This window comes from Wyeomyia smithii, chromosome 2, assembly GCF_029784165.1.
Source record: "Wyeomyia smithii strain HCP4-BCI-WySm-NY-G18 chromosome 2, ASM2978416v1, whole genome shotgun sequence".
Lineage (NCBI taxonomy): Eukaryota > Metazoa > Arthropoda > Insecta > Diptera > Culicidae > Wyeomyia > Wyeomyia smithii.
Genome location: NC_073695.1, coordinates 259,506,561 through 259,522,993, shown reverse-complemented (window position 1 = coordinate 259,522,993; position 16,433 = coordinate 259,506,561). Strand labels below are relative to the sequence as shown.

At 40.6% G+C, this 16,433-nt stretch overlaps 3 protein-coding genes across 3 annotated transcripts; 1 reads left to right on the top strand and 2 right to left on the bottom strand.

Moving 5' to 3' along the window:
• Positions 1 to 39: 39 nt before the first annotated feature.
• Positions 40 to 2,108, bottom strand: LOC129724868 (uncharacterized). Its single transcript, XM_055680130.1, has 2 exons — positions 1,752 to 2,108; positions 40 to 1,693 (listed from the first exon to the last, which is right to left on the bottom strand). Exons 1-2 carry the CDS (start codon positions 1,779 to 1,781, stop codon positions 122 to 124), a joined length of 1,602 nt encoding a protein of 533 aa, XP_055536105.1. The 5' UTR covers positions 1,782 to 2,108; the 3' UTR covers positions 40 to 121.
• Positions 2,109 to 8,843: 6,735 nt separating this feature from the next.
• On the top strand, positions 8,844 to 11,123 carry LOC129724867 (synembryn). The gene is made up of 3 exons (XM_055680129.1): positions 8,844 to 9,503; positions 9,566 to 9,740; positions 9,800 to 11,123. The coding sequence occupies exons 1-3, from the start codon at positions 9,055 to 9,057 to the stop codon at positions 10,787 to 10,789; spliced, it is 1,614 nt and encodes a 537-aa protein (XP_055536104.1). The 5' UTR covers positions 8,844 to 9,054; the 3' UTR covers positions 10,790 to 11,123.
• A 53-nt stretch (positions 11,124 to 11,176) lies between these two features.
• On the bottom strand, positions 11,177 to 12,784 carry LOC129724869 (NADH dehydrogenase [ubiquinone] 1 alpha subcomplex subunit 9, mitochondrial). Its single transcript, XM_055680131.1, has 3 exons — positions 12,606 to 12,784; positions 11,435 to 12,504; positions 11,177 to 11,368 (listed from the first exon to the last, which is right to left on the bottom strand). Exons 1-3 carry the CDS (start codon positions 12,643 to 12,645, stop codon positions 11,273 to 11,275), a joined length of 1,206 nt encoding a protein of 401 aa, XP_055536106.1. The 5' UTR covers positions 12,646 to 12,784; the 3' UTR covers positions 11,177 to 11,272.
• Positions 12,785 to 16,433: the final 3,649 nt, after the last annotated feature.

Sequence of the window (16,433 nt, the reverse complement as noted above, 5' to 3'; positions counted from 1 at the left end):
TTTTTTCAAAATCATTTTTGTAGTTAAAAACACCCCTCATTTCAACGTTCAGAATCAACAAAATTTTATTAACGATAAAATCTGACAACCTCTCATCGCAAACTCAATAACCTTCCTCTATCTAACGATAGCTAAGCCACATCTCCGAACAGGGCAACTGCCCGCGCACCATGCAGTCCTCGAAGCGAACATCCCGCAGTCGGGGAAAACGCTCGCGCAATCCGTCGAAGTACTGCGTGTCCAACTGGCAGAACTTGAACACAATCGCTTCCAGTTCGCTCAACCCGGGCGGACAGCGGCCAAACACATCACGCCGCAAGTAGCCCTTGAGCAGTTCGAGCTTGCGCAACTGTCCCAGGTAGGCTAGCTTACGGAACGTGCGCGACGAAACATCCGCGTAGTCCAGAAAGTACAACCGCAACTCGCGCAACTGCTGGATGTACATCGAGATGATGTCGATGACTTCCGGTGCTTGCGAGGAGTACGAACCGATTGTCAGGCATTTCAGATTAACAAACTTACAGAACGAGTGTGTGGAATCCTTATATATCTCCAGGTGGAGGCTTTCCAGCCTGGGCAGGTAGACGTTGTGAAAAGAGATCTCGTGCGAGGAGTAAATATTCGGCAGAGCAAGTATCTTAAGATTCGGCAATAGCGATAGTCTCTCCAGAACGGCACAGTTAATGACTTTCAGGTGATCTATTTTGAGCTCTACTAGATTACGTGACGTTTCGCAGATGGCTAGGAAAATGTTTTCCGCTGTGTACTTTTCCTCCAGAATCAGCTTCTCTAGTTTATCCAGGTGCCGAAAGAAACGCAACTTGAGTCCCGGTCGGTTTGAACTGACGGGAATGGGAAAGCTGAATTCATTCATGATTCCTCTACTGAGCTTGAGCACTTTGAGACGATCGAGCGTTAAGGCGTAGATTTCCTTTTCGCCGCAGTTCGCAGTCGAACAGTCTAGCTGCAGCTGTAACGTTACGAGGTTATCAGCAACGCTCTCGATAATGCTCGCTATCCCTGGCTGCAGGCTAACATTCAACGAGTTTAACTTTGGTAATTTAATCTGCTCCGGAATGACGGATTTCAGTTCAATGTGCGTAATAGTGGGACTCTCGATCACAATGCAGGGTCTTATTTGATCGCCACACTGCAGCCTACGCTGCGGATCGTAGATTAGATGGAAACTTTTCAACCGTATCATGTTTCTAATGGCACTATTCAGTATCGTAATGAGAACATTTAAATTGGAGGAAAGAATAATTTTCAACAGCTCCACCCGCTCCAGACCGCTGGGTCGCAGCAAGTTTAGTATGACGTTGAAAACATTATCCGTAAATTCACTTCGATTGTCGCAGACGAACGTTATGTTGCTGTAGTGTCGACAGGATCGTCTCAGTACCAGGGACATCTGACGTAGCTCACATTTGGACTTCACCTTTCCCATCCGGCAGCGTTGATACAAGGAACAGGGAAAGGAGCTAGGCACCGAGACACGGGACGATCGATCGCACGCCACGAGCGATCCGTTGGATTTAACCACCTTAGATTGATCCGATCGGTGCAGGTTGATCTTAAGCATGAATCGTCGGATGTAACTGTCGGAAAATATAATGTGACACCAGCGGCGACATGTGAGGGAAGCATTCTTCAGATCTGCCACACTGAGATAGTCGAATATCATACAGCAGATCTAAAATATGGTATCATGATAATTTGAAACCATAACAGATGTGTAAAGTGTGACTCACCTCGAAGGGTAGGAACTCGAAATCGGACATTTCTTACAAACTACAGCAGAAGAAGTAAACAGCCAGAATTGAACGACATGCTACGCAATGTCTATTATTGGACAGATTTGTCCAGTAGGAACGTCGTGGAACGTTCCGAATTAAATTCACATCTTTCGCGAGTTTTTCACAATAGATTCGAATCTGCTTTTTGACAAAACTATCAAGCAGAGAGGGTGTAGTTTTAACTATTTCGAGAATAAACAAACAACAGAATGTGGAAAGTGAATTGTTGCAGAAAGCAGAATATGACATCCCAGCCGGAACATGCGCAGTAAATCAAACTAGCGCGTGACGAATGTTTCGTATCTTGAGCGCGGTTTTTTCAAACTGACATTATTCGCTAGTCAATATTCGAAGTACTATTGAGTTTTAACAATTTTTTTTTTAATTTTTTTATATTCAAAACAAATAATTTAACACAAAACCTTAAGCAAACATATTCAACGTAGATTGTTTATTAGGAACTTAATAGAAATGTTCAATGTTTATACATACCAAAACTGGTGAACAGGTGAGATTAATTTACAAAAATATTATCTGTGACCAACGGTTCATAAATCACACCTTCAGAAAAAGACATTCCGAGCCCGTTCTATGTCGCTTCCGCGGTTGGCAAACCTTTGTACGGGATTCATGTTCCTGTTAGTAGCACTACTAATGTTCCGTACTGCTTCCTGATAGATTCCATCCCTGGCAGTGACAATTAAATCATTCGTTTTCCCAAAAGAATCAATGGGAGAAGAAGTAGGTCTACAATTAGCTGATGAATTCTTTCTAGCACTAGAAGCACGCAATATCGAAGCTTCATCGTGGGACCTGTTGCTGCTGTTGACCATTCTTGACCCCGAAATTTGTCCAGTTATAGGCGGTGTTGACTTTTTTAAACTGTGAGATTGTGTTGATGCTTCCGTTGAGCTACTTCTGGTACGTTTTATACCGGTAGCACTATCTGAAATTTTGAGTGAGTCCATTTGGGGTAGAAAAAGAGTACCGGGTGGCAATAGTTCCAAAACGTTTGTAGATTTGGCAGATTTACGACGGGAACGTAGTTCTCGTATAGCGGCAATTTCAACGTTAGTTGATTTTTTTAAGGAATCATAGTATTCCTTAATTTTCAATACTTTTAGTTTCTTACTTTCGTATTTTTCCAGCTGATTAAATTTAGCTGCAATGTATAAATCTTGCTTTTCCGTCTCGAGTTTGTTCTTTTTGAATGCGTTATGCAAATGTTGTGTACCCGAAGAAAAGTAATCCTTCATGGATTCAGGAAATTTTTCACGAACAAATTCAGTTATTCGACAAGGCTGGGCACAAACACTACAAACCGTTGAGCTTTTAGAACACCGGCGACAGAAAAAATGGCGGCACGATGAAATCAGCAAAGTGCCTACCTTATTTGACCGTCGATAGCAGATATCACAGAACTGGAGCATTTTAGTCTGTTATTAAGTATGGCTAAATATGGCTTAGTTACAGAGATCTAATATTCGAAAGTTTGCAATAAAATTAAATAGAATTTGTTATCTAGCGTTAGATACTTCTGCTTCTGTTACTCGATACGTCACTACACAGTATCGAAAAAAATCGAAACAAGTCTGTTGCTATATGAACACGGTAGGAAAAACAAACCTCATTTTTAGTAGGCAGCAAGATGGTTTTCAAACCCGAAACCCCGATCATATCACATAACCATACTAATAAAATAATGCTGTTGAATATAATGCAAGTGTAAAAATCATTAACATTTTAATACCGTTCAAGGTTCGAAGCTTTGGATCAGGCTCAAATCAGTATAAAAATCATCGAGTGAATTAAATCAGGGATTCGTGTTCCACAATTCTGAGTACGGGTCTGTTTGGGTTTCACAAAAAAATCGAGTTCGGGTTTGACCAAAAATGACAGCTTATCTTATAACCGGTTCACATTACAGCGAATATCATGTGATATCGCCTGCCTTGATATCAAATGTCTTACATCAAATTTCTCGTAAAAATTAGATGTACGGATTCTGACATCAAGATACCAAGATATCACATGTTATCCTATAGACCTTTTTGCATACGAATGTATTAGTGCCACTAGTTAAGGAAAATATTTACAAATCCGGAGTAATTCGCGTTTAGGGCGCAACTAACAAAATGTAAACAAATCGTTTTATTAGACCATTGGTTTCGAAAAGACTCACACAATTCATGGCAAGAATCCTTTCTTTTGTATAAATCGTTGAAATTATTTAAATCAAGTTTCTAGATAAAACAGTTTACCCAAAACAAAAGATACTTCGGAACTAGGCCCTTTACATTGTTTTGAAGCAACGGGCTTATTTGCGAAATATTTCGTAAACAGGCGACAGTAAAGGGCGGATCAACTTTTGTTTTCAAAATAAAGGCGCATTTAAAGGGGCCCAACTGAAGAAAAAATAAAAACAAGGCGAACGAAAGATGAGCGTATCTCGTTGTCAGAATGCTTTAAGGCGAAATAGAGTTGGGCGAATCTCGTTATCAGATTGCTTTAAGTCTCATTAGGAAAAGGTTAGAAGAAAAGCGCAGATTTAAGCCATAAACGCACAAATTTAATGTAGTATTGTTTGGAAACTATAATCCAGGTTTATTTCACGTCGATTTTTGGTATTGATGTTAATGTTAGTCACTTCCTCTGAAATTACGATTTGAAAATGTACTTGCAAATTTTCAAACTGATATTCCCCAATGTTTATCTTTTGCCAGTTGCGCCCTTAGGGAACATTCAGAAATGACGTAGCATTTGAGGGGGGAGGAGGGGGTTCGCAGTTTTGTGACGAAATGCGACGAAGGGGAGGATAGGGGGTCAAGCCAAGCTACGTAGCAAATATGAAACTAAAAAAAAAGTTTATTTCTAATTTTTCTGTTTTATCACTGTTTTGTCTGTTCAGGGTTATTTTCATTATTTTTTGTTCATTCACGTGTTTTAATAATAAAAACAGGCAAAAAATATCATGAGAGGGAGGGCGGGGGTTGCTATAAAGCTACGTAATTATCTAGAGGGGGTCTTGACTTTGTGACGAAATGCTACGATGGGAGAGAGGGGAGTCAAAAAAACCAAAAAAAGCTACGTCATTTATGGATGTTCCCATATCGCAAACCACTCCGGAAATAGCTGTTTTGTTTGCAATGCTATGTTTTTAGCAGCTGAGCAAATATCCAGTAGAGCACTCATCATATGATTTAAACTTGTTTCTGAATGATTTTTTTTAATTCGGAATCAGAAATCGGAAGAAGAGGCCGAACATATTCGACTAAAAATGTTAAAAAGTGATAAAAGTCGAAGCAACGAGATGCGATGATTTACAGTTTGGAGGAAACAAAAGCAACTTTACGCGGGTTTACACTTTTTCTAGTGTGCGTAGGTGAAAAGTCACTTATCTCTCTAGACTTTTTCACGTACAAATGTGTTAGTGCCACTCATTAAGAAAAATACTCACAAATCGCTGTTTTTTTTTTATTCTCGCTTATTTTCCGTCGGTCTAGTTCCGCCACTGTTGTGGCCAATCACCGACGCCCAGGGAGGCGACTCCAAACCCAGGACCCTAACTCACGACCCGTTTATGAACGGACCGGCGCCAACGGCTTTACTTCCTCATGCGATGGAAGGCGTGATCCCAGAGATTTTTCGCCTCAGAAAATCTCCCGGTGTCGGCTAGGATTGAATCTAGACCAGTTGGGTTGGTTATGAGTGGATCACGCCACCTCACAACCATCGACACCTATGTCGGCGGTGGGATTCGAACCCAGGCGTCGAGCGTGGTTGGCGGAGACGTTACCAACCACACTAGGGCCCCGCTCTAAATCGCTGTTTTGTTTACAATGCTTTTTTAGCAGCTGGACAAATAATCAATTGAACCAAAAACATCCTATCAAGAAGACTGGCATCTCTGGATCGATCCCATACAAATGACAAGCGTCAAATCAAACAGCGCACTCCATCCAATAAAGGTGAAAGTTTGCTATGAAAGTGCTGGTAATTACATCGCTGCGAAGGCAGAGTGTGTGTATGTGGTAGTCCAGCCGGAGCGTTCGGCTCGCATTCGCATCTCCAGCACACACGCTAGCATGCTTCAGTTCCACTTTTACTCAAAAGACTGCGCTGCCATAACTGTCGCTCAATCTCAGGCAGAGTTCCCAGTCTTCTTGATATGGTGTTTTTGATTGAACACTTATTATAAGTTCTAAACTCGTTTCTGAATAAATTTTTTATTCGTGATCATGAATCGGAAGAAGCTGCTAAACATAATCGACCAAAAATGGTAAAAAGTGATAAAAAGTCGAAGCAACGAGCTGCGATGATTTACAGGTCGGAGGAAACAAAAGCAACTCTACACGGGTTTACACGTTGACTAGTGTGCGTAGGTGAAAAGTCACTTATCTTTATAATTATAGTGTAAACCAAGGTGTGAACAAGGCATTATGTCAATATATTTCTTGCAATAAATTAGGGAATACACTCGATTGTGGTTAATCAATTCGATGGTATAAAGCGCTAGATTTCAGTATTATTTCTTTCTCATTTCTCTCTTTTTTCAATGATTGGTGTTAGTTTCGGGTGATATCCGGTTATTTTAGATTGTTTACCAGAAACCGGAAGTCACCTTCTTGGATGGCATCTGAGGTCGTTTTTTGGCCTCTGTGCATAATCACGATTACAAAAATATTTCGTGGTTTTTAGTTATTTTGAGTTGTATTTCAGAAACCAAGGGTGGCATTGTGCTATTCGTTTCGAACGATTTTCGCTATTTTCGAGTACGTCACATACTGTCAGTTTTCCTTTAAGCTCAAAAGGAGCTGTCATTGTTATTTGTCCTTCGGCTCATCTAACCCGCAAAGTCGAAAAAATTCAAAAAACGAAACATAATGCTCACTAGCGAGCATTTATTGTTGTTCGAGTTACTCGAAACGAAATGCACAATGTCACCCCAGAAGGCACCATCTTGACTTCAGAATGACGTCTGGGTTGATTTCGGGTCTCTGGGCATCATCTTGATTCCGAAAATGCCAATATTAGACGGTATTTGGCCTCGTTTCTCAGCTTTGATCAAATCTGTGTTCAAAACAAAGCTTGATATTTTTCAATAGTAAATATAATAGTATTATCAAAAAATCACAACTTTCCGCATTTTGGTGAACTCGTAGCTAAATCACAATCAATCGCTGTTAGCTTTAAGGAAATTCGCAAAGAAAAATATTACTAGTAGTAGCTTCGTCGTAAAGAGAGCTATACCAGTGAAGTTCGGACTTCTGTTTGCTGTTGCCTGGGGAACTACCAAGGACAGGAAGGAACTAAAGCTGTTACGTTCTTGAAGCAATAGTAAATTCTTAAAAAATATTAAATCCTCAAAATACGAACTATTTTCCACTAGATGCCATCATATGTTGTTTGAATTATCTAAATTGAATTTTTGTTTGCTGCGATTTAGTCATTAAGAAATGTGTTACAAAGATTGAACCGCCAGATTGATGAAACTGCACAACTTGAGAAAATCGTTTGATAATTAAGTGGAAAGAAATACACTGCTAGAAATAGCAAAAAAAAACTATTTTGCGTCAATTCACAATCCGCAATAATCAGAAAATTAACAGACTTCTCTGAGGGGGACAACACCAACAGCGTTTCTTAGCGACCCGAAATCATTTATTAAAAGTAGTTAATGTTACCTCTAGCCAAAACGACAAAGACAAGTTTTGTTTTCTTCCAATCTGTCGTCTACGAGGCTCCTCCCCAATGATAGTTTGCTCAAATAATTATTTATTGTCGTGCGTCACCTGTGCTTGGATTGCTTCATTTCGGGAACGCGGACAGTTGAGTTTTAATCAAATTGGCTATGAACTTTAACCGCTTTACTATGATAAAAAGATTCAAAAAATGATTTCATAAAATAGTGTAATATGATCTGAATCCAACAAGACCAAAATCTGTTCAGTTGTAACAAATTTATAAGCATTTGGAATCTTTCATTCTGGTGCCATCCATAAATTACGTAACGCTTATAGGGGGGCGGGGGGTATCCTTGGGTGTTACGATTTGTTACACAGGGGACGGGGGAGGTGAGTTCAGCGTTACGTAGCAAAAAATCCCTGGAAAGACTCTCAAAAAACGAGCATTTTAATCAAGCAAATCCTTCTACAACGTTACGTAATTTTTATGGGAGGGTTAATGTTGACGTTACGTTTCGTTACATATGGAGGGGGTCTAAGAATTGGATTTTTGCGTCACGTAATTTATGGATGTCGCCTCTGCTGCTGAAGTAAAGACCCTCCTACTAAAGTAAAGACCCAAACACAATGGATACGTTTGCGTTGCGTTTACATTAATTTGACAGAAAATGTATGGGTTAACTGTAAAACTGCCACAAACGCAGCCGCAACGTATCCATTGTGTTTATGCCTTAAGAAATAATTCTACGGCAAAAATTACAGGCTCTGACTGGGTCCGGATTTTAACCAACTACTTTATAATACTGTGACTGACCCTAGACAAAATAAACCCCTGTTATGTTAAATCTGGCCAGAAAAACACAGAATGGAAACTTCTCCAGGGAATAACAATTGGACATACTTGGCAGGAGAAACAAAGCTGATATAGTGGAGCAGTAAAAGTAAAATGAAGGGTAAAAAACAAACACAAGAGAGGTATTGCCAATAATAGGAGTGCGGCGTACAACAAACACCCGAACAAAATCACAATAGATCAACCTTTCTGGTCATCTCAAGAGGGCAGCCTGCAAACGTACTTTTAACGTACTTCTAAAATCACGCAATGATGCTGTCTGCAAATAAACCGTCTTTCCCAATGCGAATATATTTTTTTAAGTTGAATCATTTTTCCCTAAAGAATTCTTAATGATTGATTATGCAGGATGACATATTAAACCACGAACTTTTTCAATCGGTAACCTTTAGTTTAGTTATTTTGAATAATTTTCTCTGTGTGGTCAAGGTATCAAAAGTATTTTATAGCAGTGGTTTATAGCACATGTTTGGCGATTTTATGCACCAGAACCCCGCAAATAAACGCACAAACTTTTGACAGCAAACGAAAACAAAAACATCAAAAAGTTCGTATACGTATACCAATTATCTCGTGAAAATTTACGTTCATTCTCGTATAAGCGTAATTAAATTAAGTGATTCTAATATTTACCGCACCGTTTGTGTTGCATTTAGTGTAAGCAATCGAAGTTTCATCCGTACGCCTTCGCATTTCCATTGCCAACCGTGATTGCTTCTGAATGGATGCAGAAACGCTCAATCGATTACTGGGTGGTGACCGTTCCCGTCTGGGGGAGGCGCTGGAACAGTTTAACAAGCACAATGCTCAGGTTTTCAGCTTCTCTAATTTGACTACCACCGGGCAGTGGATGCTACTCTGGACGCGAATGTTCGAGTTTCTCTGCGAACCCGGTATGCCGTGGCTGGTTGAGTGCCTGATGGCGATCAAAATTCTCAGCCGTGATAAAACCTATCTGAACGAAGCCGTGCAGGCGGAACAGCTGGACTGTTTGCTCGATCTGGCCGGTATTGGGCCGGAGAGTAGCGCCAGTGTAACTGTGGCCGAGGAAGTTCGAGTGGAGGCGCTCAAATGTTTGAGCAATTTTATCTTTCAAAGCCGAAAGTGTCAGGAACTTTGCTTGGGCAATACTTCTACCGAGGGCATCCTAAGGAGGATTAAGACGTACAAGTGTGTTTCAAGTCACGATTAATTAACGTGTATTTTGTTGATGGTTCTCCTTCTATTCACAGAGATGATAACTTATGCTACGACATCCGATACTTTGACATGAAAGTGTTGTATCTGTTGACGGCGATCAACTGTGATATCCGAAGAAAAGTTCGGGATGATTTACATGGATTAACATATCTGACGGAAACGTTACACCTGTTCATGAGCCAAGCTGCTGAAGCTATGGAATTTAGTGTAAGAGTGCATACTTCAAATTGATAGCTCGAGATTATCTGAGCCTTTGACTTTTTTAGGATAAGGACGTTGAACTGATCAATGAAGTATTAAAAGTTCTTTTCAATCTAGCCGATCGTTCTGCTCCTAAAGGCATGCCAGAAGACGAAGAAGCGAGCCAATTCCATCGACTGGCAATCGTTATCCACGATTTATTTTTCTATCGTACACTGAACCGAGACAAGATCGGATCATTGCACTCAAATATCGTAAATCTCTTGACCAGCATTCCGGTAAGCTGTTACAATGAGCTCACAACTCCGCTGAATGGGGACGAGTTGGAAAACAAAACCTGTGTGCCGTTCGAAGGCAGAAACGTGTTTGTATTAAGCGTTTTAGTTGATTTTTTGCGAAAACACTTCCAAAAAGCCGAGAAGAAAACTGAACATTACGAGTTACTGTCACCTATTTTGACCGTATTGGTTAAATCCGTTGGAGCATCCGGTTTAAACAGGCGATACATCCGGTCGGTAATACTTCCACCACTGGTGAATGTTATGGACCGACCGGAAGTGGGCGACGAATTGCGAAATCATTTATGCTCACTACTGACCAGTCCGTGCAGCCAAATCGCGTACCTCTCAGCTGAGCTTTTGTTTGTTATGTGCAAGGAAAACGTCGGTCGTATGATCAAATACACCGGCTACGGAAACGCGGCCGGTTTATTCGCCAACCGCGGGCTGCTTGGGGGACGCCAAGGAAACACTGATCAGTATTCGTCTGATTCCGAGGACAGTGACACGGAAGAGTACAAACAGATCCAGCATGCCATAAATCCGGTGCTTGGTTGCTATGAACCGCCCAAGCCAAACCCGCTGGAGGGAATGTCTGAAGAGCAGAAGGAATACGAGGCGATGAAGCTGGTTGCCCTGATGGATCAGCTGCAGCGGGCGCGTATTGTGCAGCCTTGTAAAATCGGCGAAGATGGGCGCCCCCAACCGGTGGAACATATTTTAGAACTACAGGATGAAATTCCCGAACAGCAGCGGGACCATAAACGCAAAACATAAACGGATGGGTCGGTATAGGAGAGTTTCTGATGTCTAGTCGATTTTCGCGCGTAATATGGCGCTGTTTTGTAGCTGTTTGTTTCGTTCGAAAATATGGAAAAAGCTTCGTCTTACCGTAAATGATAACTTATATCTTAGTATTTCCTATCTTTCGAGTACTTGGTTGCATCTACTATGAACTCACAAAAACTAATTCAAGTCATGATAATGTGCAAACCTTTTGTCGCGTAGATTCGATGTAGAAATCCTGTACGTGTTCAGATTTTTAAACTTAGTTGACTAAGATAAATAAAAGCGAAATGGTTATAAAATGCTTCTAGGTGTTCAAAACGAATTCATCAAAGTTGCTTTTTTCTGATGACTTCAATTCAATCAAGCACTGAATAATTCCACGATTTCTCGGACATTTATTATTATTTTCTGATAAATTTAAACAACGTAATCGAAACATTTACCTCTTACGCTTCTTCCTAGCCGATGTTATTACTGTATAAATTGAGGCGGCGTCGGTTTTTCAAACTCTCCAAGTTCAGCATCGTAGTACAGAGCAGCTCGGAAGGGTTTTAGTTCCCAGGGAACCTGCAAACAAAAAGCATTATGAATAACATCTTTCCAAAAGAAAAACTCGCATTTGTGTTTGCTCACCTGATCCTCCATCAACGTCAAATTAACACCCAAATCTTCTAAAGTGGGAATACCCTTTTTGACATCGTCGGTTACGTATTCCCGTTCGACTCTCTCGGTATGCAGATCCCCCACGTTATATGATGGGCAAATGAACTCGGTAAAACGCACCTTCATCATGAACGTCGGATCGTACCGTAAATCGTAACGGCGATAGCCCCACCAGTCCTCGTCTTTGCGCATCTCCCGGTAGAACCAATCAACTAACTCGCTCAGCTTGTAACGCCGTGGACCAACCGCTTGGTAAGTTTTTCCTTGCGTGTCCGGATCCTTAATCGCATTTACAATACCCTGAGCAACGTCCGAGCAAAACACGGGCTGTTTAAGGGTACGTTCGCCATTGTACCAAAGTGGCATTCCACGGAGCTGCCGACGCCAAACATGCGCATAGTAGCGCAAGAAGCGATCCTCCTGGCCGTAGATATCAGCCGGGCGGAAAATAATCGCATCCGGAAATTCCTCCCGGACGGCTTGCTCTCCGTAGTACTTGCTCTTGAGAAATTTGCTACCTTCCTTCAGCAAAATCGGAGTCGGTTCCGGAGTGACGTTCATGCTTGACAAATGAATAAACTTTTCAACTCCAGCTTGCTTAGCAATGCGAGCTAATCTACGGGCTCCGTCTACGTGAACATCTTTGAAAGTAAAATTTTTCGTTTCCCAATCACGTCCAACAAGATTGATTACGACGTTCGAATACTTGACTGCCTTGTAAATAGATTCTTCATCCCGCAAGTCGTAAGGATGAAACAGCACCTGTCCCAAATCACCAACCAGCTTCAGACGAATTGCCTCATAATGGTCAGCGCGATACGGAATTATTATTTGCGAACCGATTTTGCCGAGCTTATTACAAACATATCGACCCAAGAAACCGGTACTTCCAAACACCGTCGCTACGATTCCATTGAAACTAGATCGACCGCCAGTACCTCGCTTCAGGGTAGCCAAATTCGTGCTTTTCAACTTACGTGGCTCTTCCGTGCTGTAGTTAGCCTTCAAGCATAGGATTCCAAGGGACCCAGTTTGCTGTCCTAAAATAAGGAACGAATTTACCCAAACAAATTACATAACAAAACGCAAATTCGGCCCCGGTAAAAGCAGCAACTGCGTTCACAAACCACTTTTCACTTACTTGCCAACTGAGCCCCATTAACCAGAATTAGCGAAGCCATCACAGAGGCCACTAGACTGTGCAGGATTCGTGATAAAAGAGATTATTTTGATTTCTCCGTCGTTCTGGCTCTGATTTTGAACGAAGAAAATTATTTGGTTATCTGTTATAAAGGATGACAGTCGCGACGAGACAGAAATTGCACAAAATACTGTCAGAGTCTATGTCGACTGTCAAAGTGCCGTCGACGTCGATCGACAATGTTGGGGTGCTATAATCATAAGGGATTTTGGAATATTTGGCATTTGTCAATTTTAGTTTTTCTCTTAAATATCTCCGTTTAGAACAATTTTATCCAAATATTAGTTTATTTTCAAAAAACACGTTACATGAAACTCATTACACATTAAATCAAAAACCCACTTTATATTAAATTTCAAAATTTAAATTTGTTTATAAAATTATATAAGGTATCGGCTCTATCACCATCAGGTTTATCCAATTATCGTCAGGGGGGTTAATGAAGTCTAGAGAACTAATCTTTTGCAGGAAGATGCTCTGCATTATGCAAGAAATTAGCGCTCTAGGCCATCGTTTACCCCTCCTGACGATAATAGGTACCCGTCGATACCGATAACAGGTACCAGCCGGTAACCTAACACGGTTCAAAATTTTGATTTTTTTGAATATTACAAATTTTATATTCAATTATTTCCCGATGTAATCTTTTTTTCGTAATTTTGACAATTTTATCACGAGATTCTATTGCCGTTTTACGAATTTATTATTTTTAGCTTAAATACCATCTCTCAATGACAAACGTAGTTTGGAGAAGTTCCTTGGAATTTGAAAACTGGAAAAAATCGACAAGCGTTAATGACACAGTTTCTGTTGCACATAAGAAAAAAGTTTTTATATGCAAATTTGTCAACTTGTTGGATCACAACCAACATTAACTATGCTTATGTGAACATTTCTCTGGAAAAACTATAATTGTTTTTGAAGATAAAAATATAAAAAAAAATAATACTGTGCTAGATACTGTATTATTTAATTTCGGTTAACCACATACAGACGTTCAAGCAAGAACAACATTCATCGAAAATGCCGTGTGAATTTTTAAGGAAAAATGTGTTATGATCACTTGTACACTAGCGCCGCGTGGTGACCTTGTTATTAGAATTTTTTTTGCGGGTGTACGAGGCTGGCGTCACTGGTAGCGCTATCCGATTACTTAAAAATAGTACTAAAAACTTTACACAAGCTTGGAGCTCAGCTTGAACGTCAGTCTGCGGTGGAACATGAAAACGCTTCGCATTGCAAGGCTTCGTCCTTATGAAAATCTTAATATCCAGAGCGTCACGAAAAATGTTCAACTTCAAATGCTTATAAGTCAATTTTTGACGGCAGCAATCGATTGAAAAATTAGTTACGCTTCCATCAGGAAATCTCAATTTTATGGTGCTAACTATTGCACTATCGAAAAATGTAGAACTTTATTTGGAGCGCAGTCAGCTTAACCACAGACTTACAAATAGTGCTGGGACTATCCGGATTAAAATATCCGGATATCCGACAAATATCCAAAATCCGGGTCAACCGGATATCCGGATATTATCCGACAGGATATCCGGATTTTCTGATGGTCGGATATCCGGATATTGTATCCGAACATAGTTTAATGAGAAATTATGTAAATAATTACTTACGAGGGGATGGGGGATTGTGGAAAAAGCCATTTTTCGCGTGACATTTCATTCAAACGGGCTTAAAAGACAGAAAAAAAAATCCGGATATCCGGATAGTATATCCGGATATCTGATTATTCAATTATCCGTATCCGGATATTGGGACATTCGAATAGTATTCGTTTACACATCCGTGATCCGAGCTTCGGATAACCGGATCACGAATATTTCCGGGTAAAAGTCCCAGCACTACTGTTAAAAAGACACAGCGCGAACACGACAGAAGATGGTGCTAGTGTTACTATCGGAAAGTACCAGTATCATCCGAACGATTATTTTATATGAAAATTTGTTCGAAGTGTAATGTCTGTTAGTCTGTGGTTCAACTATAAGGGAATCTCTTAAAAAACACTGTGCACTGTACTCCTCATAGATCGATTATTGCAAAATTCATCCTTTTGCCTCTGAGTAAAATGTAGAATACAACATAACATTTTCATCGAGCACAGTTGAATTCCACACTCATTCTGCTTTTTTTGTCAGTGAAAAAAGTCAGATTCTCTATCAACAACAGTGTTTCAGTAACCTTCAACAACCTTTTTAGAACGATTTCAAGCCAATTGAACAACGCTTCTATTCAGGGTTACCAATTATTTAGAAAAAACCCAATTCCAATCCTCTTTCAACTCCCCCTCCTCTCTCTCTCCCATCTCTCTCTTTACACCCCGTCTCTCTCTCCCCCCTCTCTCACCCATCTCTTTCTCTCTCCCCCCTCTCTCACCCATCTCTCTCTCTCTCTCCCCTCGCGCTCTCTCTCTTCCCTCGCTTTCCCCCCCCCCTCTCTCTATTTCTCTCTCTCCTCTCTCTCTCTCCTCTCTCTCTCTCTCCTCTCTCTCACTCTCTTTCCTCTCTCTCTTCCTTTCTCACTTTCTCTCTCTCTCTTTCCTCTCTCTCTCTTTCTTCTCTCTCTTTTCTCTCTCTCTCTTTTTTCTCTCTCTCTCTTTCTTCTCTCTCTCTCTTTTCTCTCTCTCTCTCTCTCTCTCTCTCTCTCTCTCTTTTCTCTCTTTTCTCTCGCTCTCTCCTCTCTCTCTCTTTTCTCTCTCTTTTCTCTCTCTTTTCTCTCGCTCTCTCCTCTCTCTCTCTCTTTCGTCTCTCTTTCTCTTTCCTCTCTCTCTTTTTCTTTCCTCTCTCTCTTTCCTCTCTCTCTCACGCTCTATTCTCTCTCTCTCTCACTCTCTTTCCTCTCTCTCTCACACACACTCTTTTTCCTCTCTCTCACTCACTCTCTTTCCTCTCTCTCACTCTCTTCCCTCTCTCTCACTCTCTTTTCTCTCTCTCTCTGTCTCTCTCTCTCTTATTATCTTCAATCGAAAAATACATCTACATAAGGGATCATTCGAATAATACATAACGCGCTCAGGGGTGGGGGGGGTATTCCACGAAGCGTTATATTGCATGTGGCAAACATGTGGAATTGCGTTACATGGGGGTGGGTGGGTATTGAAAATTGCCAAATTCCGCGTTATGTAATATTTGAATGGTTCCTAAGGCTATCGTAATTCTATGTTAACCTTGAGGTCTTGTCTCATACACAACCTCTTCACACTTTTTTCGTCAGACTCTTGTTTAGGATGAAACAGTATTGAACATAAAATCTCGCCAAACATGTATAAAGGGCCCATTTTCCATATGCAAACAAGCCACAATTTTCAATTAACAAAATCTTATTAATAAGGGCAAAGTTCTTCAATTACCAAATCTAATAAGAGTAGATTACGCTTGTAATGATCAATAAATGAGAAATTTTGGCAAATGGGTCCTTTTCACATGTTTGACGAGGAATAGCGTTTTTACAAGTGACGCATTAACTGTTACCGAGTCTTGTGCTTCTGTAAATTCGAAGTGGTGGCTCGAAGTCGGTCATTTGTGGAATCAGTTCCGTTAGTCCTTAACATATTTTTTCAACCTTATTTCACTCCGGATATTCGGTCCAACCGTGATTGGTTGAATTTGACAGTATGAATGTGTAAAATGGGTAAAATGAGTACGACATGCCCTGTTGCTAGATGCTTAGTGATTCATGCAATCTCATATTATAACAACAAGTAATGCAGGGGTGGTACTGAGCATCTCGTATCGACTACTTCGAAAAAAAAATGAT